This window comes from Entelurus aequoreus, linkage group LG17, assembly GCF_033978785.1.
Source record: "Entelurus aequoreus isolate RoL-2023_Sb linkage group LG17, RoL_Eaeq_v1.1, whole genome shotgun sequence".
NCBI classification, from domain to species: domain Eukaryota; kingdom Metazoa; phylum Chordata; class Actinopteri; order Syngnathiformes; family Syngnathidae; genus Entelurus; species Entelurus aequoreus.
The window spans coordinates 13,112,421-13,137,100 of record NC_084747.1 but is presented as its reverse complement, the minus strand read 5'-3'; the positions used below and the strand labels follow the sequence as shown (position 1 = coordinate 13,137,100).

The 24,680-nt window shown below is 42.4% G+C and overlaps 4 protein-coding genes across 8 annotated transcripts in view; all 4 read right to left on the bottom strand.

Moving 5' to 3' along the window:
* The window catches only part of LOC133632389 (gastrula zinc finger protein XlCGF8.2DB-like), a 61,360-nt gene that overhangs the window by 2,765 nt on the left and 33,915 nt on the right, over window positions 1-24,680 (bottom strand). Inside the window, exon 1 of one of the 5 annotated variants that reach the window (XM_062024789.1) lies at window positions 19,639-19,925. The exons of 2 other annotated variants lie outside the window; for them this stretch is intronic. In XM_062024789.1, coding sequence (XP_061880773.1) covers window positions 19,639-19,753 — 115 coding nt within the window. In that variant the 5' untranslated portion in view covers window positions 19,754-19,925. Of the gene's footprint in view, window positions 1-4,053; window positions 4,275-7,201; window positions 7,493-19,638; window positions 19,926-24,680 lie in introns of those variants that run through there. 2 more of the 5 variants (XM_062024790.1, XM_062024792.1) reach the window with 2 other exon arrangements.
* The window catches only part of LOC133632106 (zinc finger protein 845-like), a 111,906-nt gene that overhangs the window by 55,085 nt on the left and 32,141 nt on the right, over window positions 1-24,680 (bottom strand). The gene's annotated exons all lie outside the window — the stretch shown is intronic.
* On the bottom strand, window positions 9,740-12,993 carry LOC133632430 (gastrula zinc finger protein XlCGF8.2DB-like). Its single transcript, XM_062024837.1, has one exon. It carries the CDS (start codon window positions 12,653-12,655, stop codon window positions 11,525-11,527), a length of 1,131 nt encoding a protein of 376 aa, XP_061880821.1. The 5' UTR covers window positions 12,656-12,993; the 3' UTR covers window positions 9,740-11,524.
* Window positions 20,062-23,077, bottom strand: LOC133632443 (oocyte zinc finger protein XlCOF22-like). Its single transcript, XM_062024853.1, has one exon. It carries the CDS (start codon window positions 22,864-22,866, stop codon window positions 21,886-21,888), a length of 981 nt encoding a protein of 326 aa, XP_061880837.1. The 5' UTR covers window positions 22,867-23,077; the 3' UTR covers window positions 20,062-21,885.

Below are 24,680 nucleotides of genomic sequence, written 5' to 3'. Positions count from 1 at the left end.
CGTCGATTAGTTACAAGTTGGTCACTTTATTTCTTATTTCCACAGGGCACAACCGGACATCCACCATGCTATTAACAATCCTCAAGACTACGACAAACAGTGAATGCATTTGGACTGGCAAAGCAGACTATCAGTAATTGTCCGTGATGTATGTCGAGCGATTACTCAACGTCTAGATTTGTAATCCATAACTATTGTGAAGCCATGAAGTGGTTGTGGCCGTCAAGTACGACCGCCAAGTTGAGCCTACAAGCACAGTGTCCTGACCAGATATCTAGATCCCTAGATTGATTGTTGTAAAATGTTCTTTATCACATTGTTTACTTTCACACGTCCATTAAAGATATGATTCATGTATGATGGCTCAGGTGTGATTCACTACAATAGTCGAACAGCTGCTGATGGTGAGGCAAGCAAGTTTTACTGTTCAAAGAAATGTGGCAATAGTCTACATTGAAACACAGGGTAAGGATACACTTCCAGGTCAGAGGTGACTATGACGCGCACATTTTTTCCGCGCATGCGTACTAGGTCAAATTGCGCCGGCAGACGGAGGGGGGAGGGGGTCTTAAACGGTGGCATTGTGTGTGTGTGGACAAGGATAAGGTTAGGTGGGATATACCTTGGATAACCTTAGCTGGCTTAGTGTAGAAGGGGCCTTAGAGATAGTGGCTGTTATGTCCACTCAAAAATCCATCGAATAACTTGATGGACTTGATGTATAACTTAGCTTAGTAATAATGCTCGCTAACTTTTTTATTAGTGGCATTTGCCAAAATTAGGAAAGAGGAACTCTTCTGTTTTGATTTAAAAATTCAGACAGCAACCAAACAACTGTAGGCTAGTCTTCAAAACACGCTGCTAACGAGTCGTTGCTCGCGACTTGAACACGTCCATTCTTTTCTGTTACTTGACGACACGACAAACTGTACAGAGACTTTGTTAAATGTGACAAAATACTCACCTCACCTCAAAACCATGGAGAAAAATAATAAGTCCATCTACCTTCTCCACAAGAACAGTTACATTTTCTCCAGCTGTGGTTCATTACCACAAACACTTTTCACATGACAATTTCATGGACTGCAACATTTGCACTACTCTCAACAAAACAGGCACATTGATTGTGTTTTAAAGAATATTTAGTTTATGTTAAAATCAGCACTTTTAGTGATATTGTTTGGTACTTGTTTATTTTACAAATTTATTTAGGTGTTATTTATGTTGCTATTTCATTTGAATATTCGTGTCACACCCTCGTGAAAGTTGTCTTTTCAAATTTGGGACTTTGTTAAATTTCAGACACATTTTTAACATAAAATGCCTCTGTTATTAAGATTAAGATTAAAGATTAAAGTAACAATGATTGTCACACACACACTAGATGTGGTGAAATTTGTCCTCTGCATTTGTCCCATTCCCTTGGGGAGCAGTGGGCGGCAGCGGCGCCGCGCCCGGGAATCATAAACATATCATACCATACCACCACCAAAGGAATTCAGTACAAAAGGTTTAGAATAACAAGAAGATAAGAACTCAAAATAAATACAAATATTTAGGGGTGTAACGGTACGTGTATTTGTATTGAACCGTTTCGGTACGGGGGTTTCGGTTCGGTTCGGAGGTGTACCGAACGAGTTTCCACACGAACATATTAAGTAGCCGCCTAAGCTAAACTCTTAACAAGCTGCTCTGCTTCGTTCCGCCTCTGTCTCTGTCAGTACTCTGCAGCACGCAGCATTGTCCCACCCACACAACCATCTGATTGGTTACATACAGAGCAGTAACAGCCAATCAGCAGTGCATATTCAGAGCGCATGGTGTCAGTGCTCCATCATAGTCATGAGCAGGTAGGTGTTTAGCAGGTAAGCATCAGGCAGCAGACTCTCACCAAATGATAATAAACACAACCCAGTCAACTACTAGTAACATCACTATGAGCCCGTTGACGTTCTAGAAACATAAACGGCAGCTCAGCTCACTCGCAGTCCTGGTTTGAGGTGAAGGCTAATTAGCTTTTAGCGTAGCGTTAGCTCATTTTGCGGTGTGTGTGTGTTATGGACTGACTTCAATGCCCGAGTTGGCACAGATGCCCAGCTCTGGACTAAAATAATCGGGCCTCACGGATCTGGGAAAATAAACAACAACGGCATTCGACTCCTCTCTCTTTTCTCTGAGCATCAACTTCTCATCACTAACACAGTTTTTGAGTTAAAAAAAGAAATACAAAACATCTTGGATGCACCCACGGTTCAAACATTGGCACCTGCTAGACTATATAATTACACGGCAACAAGATCGACAAGACGTCTGCATAACCAGGGCCTTACGTGGGGCTGAATGCTGGACTGACCACCGGCTGATCAGATCCTGAGGATGAAAATCCGACCCCTGCACAAGAAACAGCAGCCAAGAAAGCGACTGAACTGCAGGGCCCTGGTTTCTCCAGAGTGTACATCTCACTACCGCAGCAAGCTGGCTATGGGGCTTTCCACCTTGGAGGACTACGGCACCACCTGTGACATGGACAGTGAGCGTGCAAAACTGAGGTCAACATTACATCAAGCTGCCTCTGAAACCATCGGCTTTACTCAGAAGCACCATCAAGACGGGTTCGACAACAGCTCGGTAGAAATACAGGAGCTGCTGGACACCAAGCGCAAAGCCCATGCTGCCCTGCTCTCCAACCCTCACTCTCCATCACTCCTCCACCATTATAAAACAACCAGAGCTGAGACACAGAAACAACTGGGGCTCATGGAAAATTAGTGGTGGCTCAAAAAAGCCCAGGAGATCCAGGGATATGCAGATGCTAATAATACCTACGCATTCTACGCTGCTGCAAAATCCATCTATGGCCCACAAAAGCGAAGCATCGCTCCAGTAAGATCCGCAGACGGACACGTGTTATTCAAGGATAAACAACAAATTATTGAGCTTTGGGCTGAGCACTTCGACTCACTGCTCAATAATATAAACCCCTCTGATCTCTTAGTGCTCAATGCACTCCCAGATCTCCCGCCTTCTCCCTTCCTTGATGACCCTCCCATGTTCAGTGAGGTCCTTACTGCAATCAGGAGCCTCAAAAACAACAAGAGCCCTGGCCCTGACAGAATTCCAGCTGAGATACTAAAGAAGGGAGGCTATCTACTGAAGCGGAAGTTGTTTCACTTCATACTAGCCATCTGGCACAGGGAGGCCCTGCCTCAAAAATGAAAAGACAGCAACATCGTCACCATCTACAAGAAGAAAGGAGATAAATCATCTTTTGGAAATAGTCGTGGCATCTCCCTTCTCTCAGTGGCCGGCAAGGTACTTGCGAAAATTATGCTTTCTCGCCTTACATTTCTAACAGAGGGCCTCCTCCCAGAGACACAGTGTGGCTTCAGAAAGAACCGAAGTACACTAGACATGATCTTCGCTGCCCGTCAAATCCAGGAGAAATGCAGGGAACAAAACAAGGACCTCTACTTTACCTTTATTGACCTCAACAAGGCCTTTGACACAGTTGACCGTGATTTGCTCTGGAGCATCCTCAGGAAGTTTGTTGTCCCCCCCCCCAAGTTTCTCAGCATCCTAAAACAGATTTACAATGGTATGCAGGCCTGTGTACTTGTACACAGTGAACAGTTCCCCTCTTTCCCCGTGAAAGTAGGGGTGAAGCAGGGGTGTGTACTGGCCCCAGCGATCTTCAATCTTCTTCTGGCAGCAGCCACACTCCTATTCCGCCAGTCCATCACGAAGGATAGTGGTGTCTCCATCGAGTTTCGCCTGGATGGGAGCCTATTCAACATCCGGCGCCTACAGGCAAAGACAAAGATGGCAGGCACCAACATCCAGGTGCTGCAATATGCAGACGACTGCGCACTCCTCGCCCACACTCCTGATGCCATGCAGCATGCACTAGACACCATGTCATCAGTCTACCGCTCACTAGGTCTGGTGATCAACATCCAGAAAACCGAGGTTCTCATCCAGGAGAGGTCGCCATCCCCACCCCCTGTCTTTACCATCAGCGGCACCCCCCTCAAGCTCGTTGAGCAGTTTTGCTACCTCTGCAGTACTCTGACCCCAACATGCCAGATTGATGATGACATCCAGGCTCGTATCAACTCAGCCTCCTCTGCCTTTGGAAGACTGCGCTCCCGGGTGTTTAAAAACAACCACCTTCGAACCTCAACGAAAGTGTCAGTCTACAGGGCGGTGTGTGTTTCAACTCTGCTGTATGGGTCAGAAGCCTGGACAATATACCGCAGACACATCCGCTGCCTTGATGCATTTAACATCAGATGTCTCCAACGCATTCTTGGCATCACATGGCAGGACCGAGTTCCTCCTACGGACATCTTACAGCGCACTGAGTCTATAAGCATTGAGGCCACCCTGGCACAGCGACAACTCCGGTGGGTTGGTCACACCATCCGGATGCCAGGACACCGATTGCCTCGTCAGATGCTTTATGGTCAGCTCCTTTCAGCCAGCAGAAAGCCCGGAGGACAAAAGCTGCGTTACAAAGACCAACTGAAAGGGATATTGAAGAGGTGCAACATCAAACCCCACGAACTTGAGACAGCTGCAGCCAATCGATCGCTGTGGCATTCGCTGTGCCATGACGGGGTCATGTATCTGGAGGAGTGTCGGAGCCAACACCGGAGGGATCAGCGGAAGCAAAGACACCACCCTGCAGTTGCAGAACCATCCCAGCCCCCTGATCCAGGCCTGACATGTCCCCACTGTGGCAGGACGTGTGGTTCCAGGATCGGACTTCATAGTCATATGGAGTGGCATTGTCGCCAGCAACGATAGCCAACAACCAGAGCAAAAAAATGGAAGCTACGTCATCTTCGACTACGATGGACCGCCTAAGAAGAAGAACAAGAAGAGTTACGGACAGCAAAGCCCTGTCTGTCTGTTATTTCACTTTACCTTTTTCTGTGTTGACGCAGCAAAAAAGGACATTATGTTAAAGGGAAACTTCGGTTTTTTTCAACCTGGGCCCTGTTTTCATAATTTTTTCTGTATATGTGAGTGCTGGATAAAACATTTTTTGAGGTCGCGCCAGTATTGAGCAGGGCAGGCAGCCTCCAGCCCAGCTAACGCTCGTACACAGGGCAACTGGCTCTCGTCAAAATTCGGCCTATAAACATGCATTTTTTTCACACTGACAGGCTCAGATAGTTACAATGAGTGTCCGACAACATACTAGAAAGGAGAAATTAACGTATGTCTCTACCTTTAGCTGGAGATCGCTGTTTGTTGTGAGCTGTGTCCAAATCTCACCACGCTACAAATCTCGTTCCGAAATCTCGCGATAACTCGCGACAAAACACCGGTGGAAAAACAGTTACCTGACTGAGGTGAAGAGAGATGACTGAAGTGATTTTCTGTTGGATTACCGAAGACTGTTATTTTAGTTTTATAGAAAAGTTTGTTTGTTTGTCTGTCATGGCTGAATTTTTGCCTGATGTGGACGATTTGATTTGTCGCGAGTTATCGCGAGATTTCGGAACGAGATTTGTAGCGTGGTGAGATTTGGACACAGCTCACAACAAACAGCGATCTCCAGCTAAAGGTAGAGACATACGTTAATTTCTCCTTTCTAGTATGTTGTCGGACACTCATTGTAACTATCTGAGCCTGTCAGTGTGAAAAAAATGCATGTTTATAGGCCGAATTTTGACGAGAGCCAGTTGCCCTGTGTACGAGCGTTAGCTGGGCTGGAGGCTGCCTGCCCTGCTCAATACTGGCGCGACCTCAAAAAATGTTTTATCCAGCACTCACATATACAGAAAAAATTATGAAAACAGGGCCCAGGTTGAAAAAAACCGAAGTTTCCCTTTAAATGAAGAGTTTCTGTCTCTGATCAATCAATCAATTATAGTTGATATAATAATGTAACTGCATCATTAAGCCTACATGAACTCCATGGTGTTCAGGGATGAATAGTCTCTCCTATTTCTATTGTACTATTTTTTCAGCTATAGTTACATTAATCACTAGTAATGGAGCAGCCTAGTTTTGAATGGCAGGATCCCTGCTATCACATGTTGATAAAAATATAACATTTACATAATAAAAATCAACTACAGGCTTCCCAAATGCTGTAATAAATTATGCATGATGAGTTGACTAGAAACTGTTTAATGCTGCACTTTTTATATGTAGAAGAAAAGTTTTGTCATTTTATTTAATCAGAGCAACATCTTGAGGCAGTTTAATGTTGATTAACGTGGACCCCGACTTAAACAAGTTGAAAAACTTATTTGAGTGTTACCATTTAGTGGTCAATTGTACGGAATATGTACTGTACTGTGCAATCTACTAATAAAAGTCGCAATCAATCAATCAAAAAAAGCACTTTATATGTAGAAAGGTTTTGTTAAGAAACCATTCTGAGCCTTATCTTGTTTAGTTTTTATTTGATATATGCTGTCCACATGAACCCTGGCAATGGACCCTGTGTGTATATGTATGTTATTGTTATGCTTAGCATTCATGACTGCCTGCTGTTGCACTGATCAGCCTAGTGGTGGCTCACATCCATCACACACAGCTATTTCTATTTTTGGGCAGAATTATTATAGTGTTCCCAATGTTAAAAGAATAAAGCCATTGTTTACAAATTTGGTAAATAAATAACCCAAAAATTTATATTTTGTGGTTTTCTTACTGTACCGTTAAGGAACCGAACCGTGGCCTCTAAACCGAGGTACGTACCGAGCCGAAATGTCTGTGTACTCTTACACCCTTACATATATTTAAAGGGGCTCATATGTTTGTAACTTGCTCTCACTTACATTTTTTAAACCACAAATATAACAAAACCACTACCAGCTGTCTTAATTTACCATTAGTGTTTGAACACAGCATACATTTTTTATTTTCTTGTTCTTTATTACCTCCAATCCTCTGCACGTTGATGTAGACATGTGGTCCAGTCTTCTCTTCACATCTCTTACTCTTCCCCAACATCTCTTCTTTCACATCATTATTTTCTTTACACAAGCGCTTGTTTTGCTCTTCCACTTTCTTCATTTGACTTTTGCATTCTTTCATCTCCTCTGATGTGAACTCCACTGCCTTCTTCAAGCTAACAATCATGGCGGCTCTTTCTTTACATTCTTCAACATAGTCGGCTAATTTCTATTTTAGGGCTTTTAATTCAAACATCTTACAAATTACGAAACTTCAACTCACTCACCTTCATCTTCGGTTTTCATCTTTATCTCCGTTGGTGGCGCTGATTCTCTTTCATGTTCTCTTTTAGCGGACGTCGCCATCTTAGCATAGCAGTAGTCGTCCATCTTCTATCACGTCTTCAATCTTCACTTCAGATATCGCTCCAAACTCAATGCACGTTTCGTGGCTTTGGAAAATACCAATTGAGATATTTGTTGCTATATTTGCTGTGAATCATATGACTTTAAGATCGTGAATTCGAAAATTCTCCGAACAACCATAGCATGCGGTCTTCGTCTTTTTGCTTCGCTTCAAGAACATTTGCGCATGCGCTAGAAGTCAGCAACTTCCGGTTCCTACTCAGCAACAGTTGTTTTTCAAAATAAAGGCATTTTAATCTTGTCGTAAAACAATGGTTGTCAAAAGTATCCAACATCAAATAGTCGACAACTACTCTTTGAAAATAAAAATATATATATATACAAGCACGTGCACAGACTTTTTCCATGGCTTTTGTTCAAACCAGAAAAAGGGCAAACATTGAAGGAAACAAATCATACATTTTAAATACTACAAGAAACACAGAAATATTTTTCAGGCCACTTAGTTGTTTTAGACAAAAACCTTTAGAAAGTCAAATGATTACTCTGAATAAAGAAGACAAGCACTAAGAGTGTAGATCTCCACCAGGACCAATCCTATTGTTCACGTGCTACTAAATTGTGTGCCATCTCATGTGTATCGTGTGCTGGTATGACAATAAACTTCCCTGAATCCTGTAAAACACCAGACAGTTAGTAATATGGTTTCACGTATAAATGTTGGTGAAACTGCTCATTTCTACCTAGCGATAGGTGGCTCTAACTGTAGTGCTAATCACTCACCAGCAGAAAGCCCTCATCACACTGCTAATCAATAACTACCATCTTAGGCACTTAACATCACTAATCGCCAGTTAACAGCTATCATGCTAAATGTCAACTATCTTAAATGCAAAAATGAAAACAAGACACATTAACGTCTTTCCCCATTACAAACATCATAACACAATCTAAACTTATATAAACACATTACTGTCTGAGCATTTAAGATATTCAATTGTGTTACATCGCAATTTATTATATTGAAATTAGCCATGTGATTAAGATGGGCACGGTCTGACCAATCACAAGTCAGTAGGAGCTGCTTTGTTCTCGTGTTTGGAGAAAGCAGAAGAGCGATTGTCAGCCTGACATTGATGTGTCTCTGAGAACTGAACACATTTTTATAACTTATAACAAAATGTGTTTATACCAGGGGTCGGCAACCTTTACCACTCAAAGAGCCATTTTGGCAAGTTTCACAAATTAAAGAAAGTAATGGGAGCCACAAAAAAAAATGTAAAATGAAAAACACCGCATACAAAGCTAAAATGTTTTGTGCTATGTTAACCAGGGGTCTCCGACACACGCACCGGCACGCACTTTAATGTGGAAATTTGATGTTAGTGCAGCCCACGAGTTTTGAATGAATGGCGCTTGATAGCGTCATACTTGCCAACCCTCTCATTTTTCCCGGGAGACTCCCGAATATCAGAGCGTGATGACACTGCATTTGGCGCCCTCTACAGTCTGCCCTAACAGTGTACCTGCTCGACCCCACGTAGAATGCAATTTCAGCTTGCTCACGTAAGTGACAGCAAGGCGTACTACCTCAGCAGCCACACATCTTACACTGACGGTACCAATACCCAGAATCCCATGCAGCCCTAACTCTTCCGCTCAACCAACGCACGGAGAGGGGGGGGTTGATGTGTGGGGGGGATATGGTGGTAGCGGGGGTGTATAATGTAGACCGGAAGAGTTAGGGCTGCATGGGATTCTGGGTAATGGTTGTGTTGTGTTTATGTTGTGTTACGGTAGGATGTTCTCCAGAAATGTGTTTTTCATTCTTTTTTGGTGTGAGTTCACAGTGTGGCGCATATTTGTTACGTAACAATGTTAAAGTTGTTTGATACGGCTACCGTCAGTGTAAGCTGTGCGGCTGATGAGTAAGTATGCTTTGCTGTCTCCTGTGTGTGCAAGTAATAACAACATGCAACATGTGGCTGGACTGACACGCTGTATGTAAATGCTATAGAGGACAATTACTGCAGTGCAATTAGGGCACGCCCTTTATTTAGTAATTAGAGTGTAAATAGGATTATTTTTTCCCTGGGAGTAATCTATGAGAGACACTGAGATCCATAAATCTCCTGGGAAAATCGGGGGGGTCGGCATGTATGTAGCTGAGCCGCATCAGAGTGGTCAAGGAGCCGCGGGTTGCCGACCCCTGGTTTATACAGTAAGTTGCTCACATGAGTCAGATTACAGCAGGGGTGTCAAACTCATTTTAGCTAACTTCAGATGGTTTTCTTTATTTTATTTCGGCCCAAAATAGAACAAGCACATTCTGAAAATGTACATATCACAAATAATCCTCTTGACAAAACACTTCGAGTTAGTTAAACATTTTGAGGGGAAAAAAGGTACATTTTCAAAAATACCTTGAAGAACTCAATGAATTTAGACTTAATCTCAGTGTTTCTACAAAGCAATTCAACTTTAAGTCACAACCCATCTAGGATTGAACAAAAACAAAATAAAGCATGAATAAAAACTATTCTATGTATCAACTACCTCATTTATCATTTCCACATATTAATCCTGTGCTAACTCAACAAACCATACAAACTGAGGTAGAAACTATTCAAGAGTGTTGAGTTACTTCCTGTCTTCTAGACATAATGTGTATTGATAGAAAAATAAAAGCATTGCAATGTGTGAACAATTTCAACAAAGCACAAATAAAAAGTTAAAAGACTGACAGTATTGCAGTAAATCACACACTGTTCACTTTCTTTACATTTGCACAGAAGACAATCATTTTCACAGAACTATATCAGTGTGCAGTGTCTCATGCTGCATTTTAAGTGGGGTTACTGATTGCTTATTTTACTCTTGTTTTACGTTGGGTGGAGGGGGAGGAGTCACATTCCCGCTTTACCGTGTACCTCTTGCTTGGTATACTTGCTCGCCCCGGTATAATCTATTTGCTTGTCTAACAGAATTGCTATTGCGACATCCAGTGGACACAATTAGAACAGCAGTTTCTTTCATTAAAAATGCAGCTGAATTTTACACTTTGCAAACTCATCTCGCTTCAAGTGGTTTCAGATACAGAGAAGACATGGGGTCATGAATAGATAAGATTATTCTCCAAATAATCCAAATTTGTATGAATTGATTGATTCTTTTATTAGTAGGTTGCACAGTGAAGTACATATTCCGTACAATTGACCACTAAATGGTAACACCCGAATAAGTTTTTCAACTTGTTTAAGTCGGGGTCCACTTAAATTGATTCATGATACAGATATATACTATCATATATACTATCATCATAATACAGTCATCACACAAGATAATCACATTTAATTATTTACATTATTTACAATCAGGGGTGTGGAGGGGGGGATAGGGGGGGGGATGTGGACATAGAGAGAGAGAGAGAGAGAGAGAGAGAGAGAGAGAGAGAGAGAGAGAGAGAGAGAGGGATCAGAAGGCATAAGAAAAAGAAAAAGTATCTGCATTTGATTATTAGCAATCCGGGGAGGGTGTTAGTTTAGGGTTGGAGCTGCCTGGAGGTGAACTTTTATTGCGGTTTTGAAGGAGGATAGAGATGCCCTTTCTTTTATACCTGTTGGGAGCGCATTCCACATTGATGTGGCATAGAAAGAGAATGAGTTAAGACCTTTGTTAGTTCGGAATCTGGGTTTAACGTGGTTAGTGGAGCACCCCCTGGTGTTGTGGTTATGGCGGTCATTTACGTTAAGGAAGTAGTTTGACATGTCCTTCGGTATCAAAAAGGTATGCCGATGACATGTCGTTTATGTATATTAGGAACAGTAAAGGTCCCAATATACTGCCTTGGGGGACTCCACAGCTCACCGAGAGGGGGGGGGGACACGGTGCCGTTCACCTCTACCGCCTGCTCCCTCCCCTCCAAGTAAGATTGCATCCAGCTCCAAGAGGTTTTGTTAAATCCGATTGCTCTGAGCTTATCCAACGGTGTCAAAGGCCTTCTGAACGTCCAGCATGACCATGCCGCAGTATTTGCCCGCGTCCACCTCATGTTTGATGTGGTCGGTCAGATAGAGAAGCCATGTGTCAGTGGAGTGGTTAGTTCTGAAGACGGATTGGAATTTGTACATGAGTTTATTAGTGGCAATACCTCAGATATTTGTGAAAGAAGCAGTGAGGAGGTCCTGGGTAGGGTGGATGTCACCACATATGAGCAACTTACCACAAACTAAACAGCTAATTGGTTATTTTCCCTTGTGTGTTCTTATGTGTTTTACTGCAACTGCATTATTTGCGAACCTTTTACAGCACACTGAACAACTAAATGGTTTTTCACTTGAGTGTGTTCTCATGTGTCGAGTCAAATGGCTCTTATCAGAAAAGCGTTTGCCACAAACTGAACACTTATATGGTTTCTCACCTGTGTGTGTTCTCATGTGTTGAGTCAAAATGCTTTTTTGAGAAAAGCTTTTGCCACAAACTGAACAACTAAATGGTTTATCACCTGTGTGTGTTCTCAAGTGCTGAGTAAAATTTCTCTTAACAGAAAAGCTTTTGCCACAAATTGAACAACTAAATGGTTTATCACCTGTGTGTGTTCTCATGTGTCGAGTCAAATGGCTCTGATCAGAAAAGCTTTTGCCACAAACTGAACACTTATATGGTTTCTCACCTGTGTGTGTTCTCATGTGTTGAGTCAAAATGCTTTTTTGAGAAAAGCTTTTGCCACAAACTGAACAACTAAATGGTTTATCACCTGTGTGTGTTCTCATGTGTTGAGTCAAATTTCTCTTAACAGAAAAGCTTTTGCCACAAATTGAACAACTAAATGGTTTTTCACCTGTGTGTGTTCTCATGTGTTGAGTCAAATTTCTCTTAACAGAAAAGCTTTTGCCACAAACTGAACAAATAAATGGTTTTTCACCTGTGTGTGTTCTCATGTGGTGAGTCAAATTGATATTTCGAGAAAAGCTTTTGCCACAAATTGAACAACTTAGATATGTTTTACCTCTCTTCTGTGAAGAGCATTCAGAGTGTTTGTTGTCAGTGTGAGTCCTCATATCACCTTCACAGTCTGTATCGCTGCTCAAAGGTTCTTCAACCTCGTCTTCAGCCTCACTATCTGATAGTGGAGCTAAGAGGTTGTCTACTTGTGGTTTCTCTTTATCATCTTCAGTCTTCACAGAGAGAATACTCAGTGGAAACTTGGTGTAATCAGCTTCCTCTCGTCCTAGAAGACACTCTCCCTCCTGAGTGATGCAGAGTTCCTCCTCTTCCTTTTTAATGCAGGGTGGTTGTGAAGCCTCCTGCTTCAAAGTGGAGCTGCCCTCCTTAGGCTGAAGGGGAAGTTCTTTACAGTCAGTTTTCCTACTCATAGGTTCTTCAACCTTGTCTTTCACCTCACTATGTGATAGTGGAGTTAAGAGGTTGTCTAGTTGTGGTTTCTCTTCATCATCTTCAGTCTTCACAGAGAGAATACTCAGTGGAAACTTGGTGTAATCAGCTTCCTCTCGTCCTAGAAGACACTCTCCCTCCTGAGTGATGCAGAGTTCCTCCTCTTCCTTTTTAATGCAGGGTGGTTGTGGAGTCTCCTGCTTCAAAGTGGAGCTCCCCCCTAACTGAGGGGAAACTTCTTCTGGATTACCGATCAGCTGCTGGACGTCTGCAAGACACAAACAACAAAAACACACTTTCTTCTATGTACTGTATGTGTGTGTAGTGGGGTTGTACAGTATACTGCTACTAATAAAGTGTCGTGGTACTAATCAATTGAAATCGGTACTATACCACCTTTGAAAAGTACCGGTACTGTTCTTTCATCTGAATGAAATGATGGTGACTACAGAGCCGAGGCGCATGATGTTGAGTGTGTCAAAACGCACACACAAAGTGCATACAAGCAATAACAAGGTGGACAGGAAGAAAGGCAACAAAGGACAATTCTACTGGTTAATAAAGAGGGTGTGTGAAGTGCAATATGGAGGTATTTGGGCTTATAAACTAACAATAAAGGTGACACTTTAAACAGGGAGCCGCCGCTCTGCAAGGGTTGCTTTACACCTTTCCTGTTTGGCGGCTCCAAGACCGTGGTCGAGGAGCGCAGGGGAGACGTTCCCTCCAGGGCGCATGTTTTGTCGGGGGTAACACTGGGTCCATAAAGCTCCACTCATTTGGCCGTGGATTAGTTACAAGTTGGTCACTTTATTTATTATTTCCACAGGGCACAACCGGACATCCACCATGCTATTAACAATCCTCAAGACTACGACAAACAGTGAATGCATTTGGACTGGCAAAGCAGACTATCAGTAATTGTCCGTGATGTATGTCGAGCGATTACTCAACGTCTAGTTTTGTACTCCATAACTATTGTGAAGCCATGAAGTGGTTGTGGCCGTCAAGTACGACCGCCAAGTTCAGCCTACAAGCACAGTGTCTTGACCAGATATCTAGATCCCTAGATTGATTGTTGTAAAATGTTCTTTATCACATTGTTTACTTTCACACGTCCATTAAAGATATGATTCATGTATGATGGCTCAGGTGTGATTCACTACAATAGTCTAACAGCTGCTGATGGTGAGGCAAGCAAGGTGTACTGTTCAAAGAAATGTGGCAAGTCTACATTGAAACACAGGGTAAGGATACACTTCCAGGTCAGAGGTGACTATGACGTGCGCATTTTTTCCACGCATGCATACTAGGTCAAATTGCGCCGGCAGACGGAGGGGGAGGGGGGTCTTAAACGGTGGCATTGTGTGTGTGTGGACAAGGATAAGGTTAGGTGGGATATACCCTGGATAACCTTAGCTGGCTTAGTGTAGAAGGGGTCTTAGAGATAGTGGCTGTTATGTCCACTCAAAAATCCATCGACTAACTTAATGGACTTGATGTATAACTTAGCTTAGTAATAATGCTCGCTAACTTTTTTATTAGTGGCATTTGCCAAAATTAGGAAAGAGGAACTCTTCTGTTTTGATTTAAAAATTCAGACAGCAACCAAACAACTGTAGGCTAGTCTTCAAAACACGCTGCTAACGAGTCGTTGCTCGCGACTTGAACACGTCCATTCTTTTCTGTTACTTGACGACACGACAAACTGTACAGAGACTTTGTTAAATTTGACAAAATACTCACCTCACCTCTAAACCATGGAGAAAAATAATAAGTCCATCTACCTTCTCCCCAAGAAGAGTAAAATTTTCTCCAGCTGTGGTTCATTACCACAAACACTTTTCACATGACAATTTCATGGACTGCAACATTTGCACTACTCTCAACAAAACAGGCACATTGATTGTGTTTTAAAGAATATTTAGTTTGTTAAAATCAGCACTTTTAGTGATATTGTTTGGTACTTGTTTATTTTACAAATTTATTTAGGTGTTATTTATGTTGCTATTTCATTTGAATATTCATGTCACACCCTCGTGAAAGTTGTCTTTTCAAATTTGGGACTTTGTTAAATTTCAGACACATTTTTAACATAAAATGCCTCTGTTATTAAAACATATCATACCATACCACCACCAAAGGAATTCAGTACAAAATGTTTACAATAACAAGAAGATAAGAACTCGAAATGAATACAAATATTTAGGGGTGTAACGGTACGTGTATTTGTATTGAACCGTTTCGGTACGGGGGTTTCGGTTCGGTTCGGAGGTGTACCGAACGAGTTTCCACACAAACATATTAAGTAGCCGCCTAAGCTAAAGTCTTAACAAGCTGCTCCGCTTCGTTCCGCCTCTGTCTCTGTCAGTACTCTGCAGCACGCAGCATTGTCCCACCCACACAACCATCTGATTGGTTACATACAGAGCAGTAACAGCCAATCAGCAGTGCGTATTCAGAGCGCATGGTGTCAGTGCTCCATCATAGTCATGAGCAGGTAGGTGTTTAGCAGGTAAGCATCAGGCAGCAGACTCTCACCAAATGATAATAAACACAACCCAGTCAACTACTAGTAACATCACTATGAGCCCGTTGACGTTCTAGAAACATAAACGGCAGCTCAGCTCGCTCGCAGTCCTGGCTTGAGGTGAAGGCTAATTAGCTTTTAGCGTAACGTTAGCTCATTTTGCGGTGTGTGTGTGTGTGTTATGGACTGACTTCAATGCCCGAGTTGGCACAGATGCCCAGCTCTGGACTAAAATAATCGGGCCTCATGGATCTGGGAAAATAAACAACAACGGCATTCGACTCCTCTCTCTTTTCTCTGAGCATCAACTTCTCATCACTAACACAATTTTTCAGTTAAAAAAGAAATACAAAACATCTTGGATGCACCCACGGTCCAAACATTGGCACCTGCTAGACTATATAATTACACGGCAACAAGATCGACAAGACGTCTGCATAACCAGGGCCTTACGTGGGCCTGAATGCTGGACTGACCACCGGCTGATCAGATCCTGAGGATGAAAATCCGACCCCCGCACAAGAAACAGCAGCCAAGAAAGCGACTGAACTGCAGGGCCCTGGTTTCTCCAGAGTGTACATCTCACTACCGCAGCAAGCTGGCTATGGGGCTTTCCACCTTAGAGGACTACGGCACCACCTGTGACATGGACAGTGAGCGGGCAAAACTGAGGTCAACATTACATCAAGCTGCCTCTGAAACCATCGGCTTTACTCAGAAGCACCATCAAGACGGGTTCGACAACAGCTCGGTAGAAATACAGGAGCTGCTGGACACCAAGCGCAAAGCCCATGCTGCCCTGCTCTCCAACCCTCACTCTCCATCACTCCTCCACCATTATAAAACAACCAGAGCTGAGACACAGAAACAACTGCGGCTCATGGAAAATTAGTGGTGGCTCAAAAAAGCCCAGGAGATCCAGGGATATGCAGATGCTAATAATACCTACGCATTCTACGCTGCTGCAAAATCCATCTATGGCCCACAAAAGCGAAGCATCGCTCCAGTAAGATCCGCAGACGGACACGTGTTATTCAAGGATAAACAACAAATTCTTGAGCTTTGGGCTGAGCACTTCGACTCACTGCTCAATAATATAAACCCCTCTGATCCCTTAGTGCTCATTGCACTCCCAGATCTCCCGCCTTCTCCCTTCCTTGATGACCCTCCCATGTTCAGTGAGGTCCTTACTGCAATCAGGAGCCTCAAAAACAACAAGAGCCCTGGCCCTGACAGAATTCCGGCTGAGATACTAAAGAAGGGAGGCTATCTACTGAAGCGGAAGTTGTTTCACTTCATACTAGCCATCTGGCACAGAGAGGCCCTGCCTCAAAAATGAAAAGACAGCAACATCGTCACCATCTACAAGAAGAAAGGAGATAAATCATCTTGTGGAAATAGTCGTGGCATCTCCCTTCTCTCAGTGGCCGGCAAGGTACTTGCGAAAATTATGCTTTCTCGCCTTACATTTCTAACAGAGGGCCTCCTCCCAGAGACACAGTGTGGCTTCAGAAAGAACCGAAGTACACTAGACATGATCTTCGCTGCCCGTCAAATCCAGGAGAAATGCAGGGAACAAAACAAGGACCTCTACTTTACCTTTATTGACCTCAACAAGGCCTTTGACACAGTTGACCGTGATTTGCTCTGGAGCATGCTCAGGAAGTTTGTTGTCCCCCCCCCCCAAGTTTCTCAGCATCCTAAAACAGATTTACAATGGTATGCAGGCCTGTGTACTTGTAGGCAGTGAACAGTCCCCCTCTTTCCCCGTGAAAGTAGGGGTGAAGCAGGGGTGTGTACTGGCCCCAGCGATCTTCAATCTTTTTCTGGCAGCAGCCACACTCCTATTCCGCCAGTCCATCACGAAGGATAGTGGTGTCTCCATCGAGTTTCGCCTGGATGGGAGCCTATTCAACATCCGGCGCCTACAGGCAAAGACGAAGATGGCAGGCACCAACATCCAGGAGCTGCAATATGCAGACGACTGCGCACTCCTCGCCCACACTCCTGATGCCATGCAGCATGCACTAGACACCAAGTCATCAGTCTACCGCTCACTAGGTCTGGTGATCAACATCCAGAAAACAGAGGTTCTCATCCAGGAGAGGTCCCCATCACCACCCCCTGTCTTTACCATCAGCGGCACACCCCTCAAGCTCGTTGAGCAGTTTTGCTACCTCGGCAGTACTCTGACCCCAACATGCCAGATCGATGATGACATCCAGGCTCGTATCAACTCAGCCTCCTCTGCCTTTGGAAGACTGCGCTCCCGGGTGTTTAAAAACAACCACCTTCGAACCTCAACGAAAGTGTCAGTCTACAGGGCGGTGTGTGTTTCAACTCTGCTGTATGGGTCAGAAGCCTGGACAATATACCGCAGACACATCCGCTGCCTTGATGCATTTAACATCAGATGTCTCCAACGCATTCTTGGCATCACATGGCAGGACCGAGTTCCTCATACGGACATCTTACAGCGCACTGAGTCTATAAGCATTGAGGCCACCCTGGCACAACGACAACTCCGGTGGGTTGGTCACACCATCCGGATGCCAGGACACCGATTGCCTTGTCAGATGCTTTATGGTCAGCTCCTTTCAGCCAGCAGAAAGCCCGGAGGACAAAAGCTGCGGTACAAAGACCAACTGAAAGGGATATTGAAGAGGTGCAACATCAAACCCCACGAACTTGAGACAGCTGCAGCCAATCGATCGTTGTGGCATTCGCTGTGCCATGTCGGGGTCATGTATCTGGAGGAGTGTCGGAACCAACACCGGAGGGATCAGCGGAGGCAAAGACACCATCCTGCAGTTGCAGAACCATCCCAGCCCCCTGATCCAGGCCTGACATGTCCCCACTGTGGCAGGACGTGTGGTTCCAGGATCGGACTTCATAGTCATATGGAGTGGCATTGTCGCCAGCAACGATAGCCACCAACCAGAGCAAAAAAATGGAAGCTACGTCATCTTCGACTACGATGGACCGCCTAAGAAGAACAAGAAGAGTTACGGACAGCAAAGCCCTGTCTGTCTGTTATTTCACTTTACCTTTTTCTGTGTTGAAGCAGCAAAAAAGGACATTATGTTAAATGAAGAGTTTCTGTCTCTGATCAATCAATCAATTATAGTTGATATAATAATGTAAGTGCATCATTAAGCCTACATGAACTCCATGGTGTTCAGGGATGAATAGTCACTCCTATTGCTATTGTACTATTTTTTCAGCTATAGTTACATGAATCATTAGTAATGGAGCAGCCTAGTTTTGAATGGCAGGGTCCCTGCTATCACATGTTGATAAAAATATAACATTTACATAATAAAAATCAACTACAGGCTTCCCAAATGCTGTAATAAATTAAGCATGATGAGTTGACTAGAAACTGTTTAATGTTGCACTTTTTATATGTAGAAGAAAAGTTTTGTCATTTTATTTAATCTGAGCAACATCTTGAGGCAGTTTAATGTTGATTAACGTGGACCCCGACTTAAACAAGTTGAAAAACTTATTTGGGTGTAACTGTTTAGTGGTCAATTGTACGGAATATGTACTGTACTGTGCAATCTACTAATAAAAGTCGCAATCAATCAATCAAAAAAAGCACTTTATATGGTGAAAGGTTTTGTTAAGAAACCATTCTGAGCCTTATCTTGTTTAGTTTTTATTTGATATATGTTGACCACATGAACCCTGGCAATGGACCCTGTGTGTATATGTATGTTATTGTTATGCTTAGCATTCATGACTGCCTGCTGTTGCACTGATCAGCCTAGTGGTGGCTCACATCCATCACACACAGCTATTTCTATTTTTGGGCAGAATTATTATAGTGTTCCCAATGTTAAAAGAATAAAGCCATTGTTTACAAATTTGGTAAATAAATAACCCAAAAATTTATATTTTGTGGTTTTCTTACTGTATCGTTAAGGAACCGAACCGTGGCCTCTAAACCGAGGTACGTACCGAGCCGAAATGTCTGTGTACTCTTACACCCTTACATATATTTAAAGGGGCTCATATGTTTGTAACTTGCTCTCACTTACATTTTTTAAACCACAAATATAACAAAACCACTACCAGCTGTCTTAATTTACCATTAGTGTTTGAACACAGCATACATTTTTTATTTTCTACCTCCAATCCTCTGCACGTTGATGTAGACATGTGGTCCAGTCTTCTCTTCACATCTCTTACTCTTCCCCAACATCTCTTCTTTCACATCATTATTTTCTTTACACAAGCGCTTGTTTTGCTCTTCCACTTTCTTCATTTGACTTTTGCATTCTTTCATCTCCTCTGATGTGAACTCCACTGCCTTCTTCAAGCTAACAATCATGGCGGCTCTTTCTTTACATTCTTCAACAAGGTCGGCTCATTTCGACTTTAAGGGCTTGAAATTCAAATAGCTTTGAAATGACAAAACTTCAAGTCACTCACCTTCATCTTTCGTCTTTATCTCCGTTGGTGATTTGCTGGAAGTTGGTGGCGCTGATTCTCTTTCATGTTCTCTTTTAGCGGACGTCGCCATCTTAGCATAGCAGTAGTCGTCCATCTTCTATCACGTCTTCAATCTTCACTTCAGATATCGCTCCAAACTCAATGCACGTTTCGTGGCTTTGGAAAATACCAATTGAGATATTTGTTGCTATATTTGCTGTGAATCATATGACTTTAAGATCGTGAATTCGAAAATTATCCGAAAAACCATAGCATGCGGTCTTCGTCTTTTTGCTTCGCTTCAAGAACATTTGCGCATGCGCTAGAAGTCAGCAACTTCCGTTTCCTACTCCGCAACAGTTGTTTTTCAAAATAAGGGCATTTTAATCTTGTCTTAAAACAATGGTTTTCAAAAGTATCCAACATCAAATAGTCGACAACTATTTTTTGAAAATTAAAAAAGATGTATATACAAGCACGTGCACAGACTTTTTCCATGGCTTTTGTTCAAACCAGAAAAAGGGCATACATTGAAGGAAAAAAAATCATACATTTTAAATACTACAAGAAACACAGAATTATTTTTCAACCCAACTTAGTTGTTTTAGATAAAAACCTTTAGAAAGTCAAATGATTACTCTGAATAAAGAAGAAAAGCACTAAAAGCACTAAGAGTGTAGATCTCCACCAGGACCAATCCTATTGTTCACGTGCTACTAAATTGTGTGCCATCTCATGTGTATCGTGTGCTGGTATGACAATAAACTTCCATGAATCCTGTAAAACACCAGAATCACTCACCAGCAGAAAGCCCTCATCGCACTGCTAATCAATAACTACCATCTTAGGCACTTAACATCACTAATTGCCAGTTAACAGCTATCATGCTAAATGTCAACTATCTTAAATGCAAAAATGAAAACAAGACACATTAACGTCTTTCCCCATTACAAACATCATAACACAATCCAAACTTATATAAACACATTACTGTCTGAGCATATAAGATATTCAATTGTGTTACATCGCAATTTATTATATTGAAATTAGCCATGTGATTAAGATGGGCACGGTCTGACCAATCACAAGTCAGTAGGAGCTGCTTTGTTCTCGTGTTTGGAGAAAGCTGAAGAGCGATTGTCAGCCTGACATTGATGTGTCTCTGAGAACTGAACACATTTTTATAACTTATAACAAAATGTGTTTATACAGTAACCTGCTCACATGAGTCACATTACAGCAGGGGTGTCAAACTCATTTTAGCTAACTTCAGATTGTTTTCTTTATTTTATTTCGGCCCAAAATAGAACAAGCACATTATGAAAATGTACATATCACAAATAATCCTCTTGACAAAACACTTCAAGTTGGTTGAACATTTAGAGGAAAAAACTGGTGCATTTTCAAAAACACCTTGAAGAACAAAATGAATTTAGACTTAATCTCAGTTTATCTACAAAGCAATTAAATTTTAAGTCACAACCCATCTAGGATTGAACAAAAAACTAAATAAAGCATGAATAAAAACTATTCTATGTATCAACTACCTCATTTGTCATTTCCACATATTAATCCTGTGCTAACTCAACAAACCATACAAACTGAGGTATAAACTATTCAAGAGTGTTGAGTTACTTCCTGTCTTCTAGACATAATGTGTATTGATAGGAAAATAAAAGCTGTGCAATGTGTGAACAATTTCAACAAAGCACAAATAAAAAGTTAAAAGACTGACAGTATTGCAGTAAATCACACACTGTTCACTTTCTTTACATTTGCACAGAAGACAATCATTTTCACAGAACTATATCAGTGTGCAGTGTCTCATGCTGCATTTTAAGTGGGGTTACTGATTGCTTATTTTACTACTGTTTTACGTTGTGTGGAGGGGGAGGAGTCACAGCCCCGCTTTACCGTGTACCTCTTGCTTGGTATACTTGCTCGCCCCGGTATAATCTATTTGCTTGCCTAACAGAATTGCTATTGCGACATCCAGCGGACACATTTAGAACAACAGTTTCTTTCATTAAAAATGCAACTGAATTTTACACTTCGCAAACTCATCTCGCGTCCAGTGGTTTCAGATACAGTGAAGACATGGGGTCATGAGTAGATAATATTATGCTCCAAATAATCCACGTTTGTATTAATACCTCAGATATTTGTGAAAGAAGCAGTGAGGAGGTCCTGGGTAGGGTGGATGTCACCATATATGAGCAACATACCACAAACTAAACAGCTAATTGGTTATTTTCCCTTGTGTGTTCTTATGTGTTTTACTGCGACTGCATTATGTGCGAACCTTTTACGGCACACTGAACAACTAAATGTTTTTTTACCTGTGTGTGTTCTCATGTGTCTGGTCAAATTGCTACTTTCAGAAAAGCTTTTGCCACAAACTAAACAATTTAATGTTTTTTTACCTGTGTGTGTTATCATGTGTCGAGTCAAATGGCTCTTATCAGAAAAGCTTTTGCCACAAACTGAACACTTATATGGTTTCTCACCTGTGTGTGTTCTCATGTGTTGAGTCAAAATGCTATTTTGAGAAAAGCTTTTGCCACAAACTGAACACTTAAATGTTTTTTCACCTGTGTGTGTTGTCCTGTGTCTAGTCAAATTGATATTTCGAGAAAAGCTTTTGCCACAAACTGAACAATTAAATGGTTTTTCACCTGTGTGTGTTCTCATGTGTAGAGTCAAAGATGTACTCCGAGAAAAGCTTTTGCCACAAACTGAACAATTAAATGGTTTTTCACCTGTGTGTGTTCTTATGTGTAGAGTCAAAGAGGTACTCCGAGAAAAGATTTTGCCACAAACTAAACAACTAAATGGTTTTTCACCTGTGTGTGTTCTCATGTGTTCATTTAAATTTCTCTTAACAGGAAAGCTTTTGCCACAAATTGTACAACTAAATGGTTTTTCACCTGTGTGTGTTCTCATGTGTTGAGTCACATGTTTCTTAGCAGAAAAGCTTTTGCCACAAACTGAACAAATAAATGGTTTTTCACCTGTGTGTGTTCTCATGTGTTGAGTCAAATTTCTCTTAACAGAAAAGCTTTTGCCACAAACTGAACAAATAAATGGTTTTTCACCTGTGTGTGTTCTCATGTGCTGAGTCAACTTGCTGTTTTGAGTACAGCTCTTAGCACAAATTGAACAACTGAAATGTAATTTACCTTTCTTCCTCTTAGAGCATTCAAATTGTTTGTCAGTGTGAGTCCTCATATCACCTTCACAGTCTGTATCGCTGCTCAAAGTTACTTCAACCTCGTAATCAGCTTCCTCTCGTCCTAGAAGACACTCTCCCTCCTGAGTGATCCAGAGTTCCTCCTCTTCCTTTTTAATGCAGGGTGGTTGTGGAGTCTCCTGCTTCAAAGTGGAGCTCCCCCCTAACTGAGGGGAAACATCTTCTGGATTACCGATCAGCTGCTGGACGTCTGCAAGACACAAACAACAAAAACACACTTTCTTCTATGTACTGTATGTGTGTGTAGTAGGGTTGTACAGTATACTGCTACTAATAAAGTGTCGTGGTACTAATCAATTGAAATCGGTACTATACCACCTTTGAAAAGTTCCGGTACAGTTCTTTCATCTGAATGAAATGATGGTGACTACAGAGCCGAGGCGCATGACGTTGAGTGTGTCAAAACGCACACACAAAGTGCATACAAGCAATAACATGGTGGAGAGGAAGAAAGGCAACAAAGGACAATTCTACTGGTTAATAAAGAGGGTGCGTGAAGTGCAATATGGAGGTATTTGGGCTTCTAAACTAACAATAAAGGTGACACTACTAATAAACTCATGTACAAATTCCAATCCGTCTTCAGAACTAACCACTCCACTGACACATGCCTTCTCTATCTGACCGACCACATCAAACATGAGGTGGACGCGGGCAAATACTGCGGCATGGTCATGCTGGACCTTCAGAAGGCCTTTGACACCGTTAACCACGCTATACTGTTGGATAAGCTCAGAGCAATCGGATTTGATAAAACCTCATCCAGCTGGATGCAATCTTACTTGGAGGGGAGGGAGCAGGTGGTAGAGGTGAACGGCACCGTGTCCCCCCCTCTCAGTAAGCTGTGGAGTCCCCCAAGGCAGTATATTGGGACCTTTACTGTTCCTAATATACGTAAATGACATGTCATCAGCATGCGACTGTGAATGGTTCTTGTTTGCGGATGACTCGGCCCTGCTGGTATCCGGCAAGGACAAGTCACAGGTGGAGAAAATCCTCAGTGCTGAACTTTGTAGAATTTGCACCTGGCTCGCTGACAATAAACTATCCATACACTTGGGTAAAATGGAATCCATCCTATTTGGGTCCTAAATCAATCTCAAGAAAGTCAGTGACTTCACTATAAAAGTGGGTGACATTGTTATCACCAGGAAAGATGAGGTCACCTACCTAGGTTCCATTCCAGAGGCTAATCTTTCTTGTGATAAAATGGCAACCAAGGTAATCAAAAAGGTCAACCAACGAACAAGATTTCTCTACAGAATCTCCTCTCTGGTCAACAAAAGCATCTTGAAGATTCTAGCAGGAAGTCTCGTTCAACCCTTTTTCGATTACGCATGCACCTCCTGGTACCCCAGCACCTCCAAAACCCTCAAATCTAAACTCCAAACATCCCAGGACAAGCTAGTCAGGTTACTTTTAGACCTCCACCCCAGATCACACCTCACTCCTACCCACTTCTCCAAAGTGGACTGGCTCAGGGTGGAGGACAGAGTAAAACAACTTGCACTGAGCCTAGTCTATAAAATCCGCTACACCTCCCTGAAGTACATGTCAAACTACTTCCTTAACGTAAATGACCGCCATAACCACAACACCAGGGGGAGTTCTACATAGGGATGATACTCGAAACCGATTTTCCCGGTTGTTCGATAAGAAAAGAACAGAGTCCTCGGACTCGAATCCCTTTTTGAGAACCGGTACCCGTTATCGAGACCACTATAGTAAAGAAAAAGAGTTGTTTTTTTATTCGAATCCCTCGGAACGAATCCCGTCTCGACCAGAAATGCTC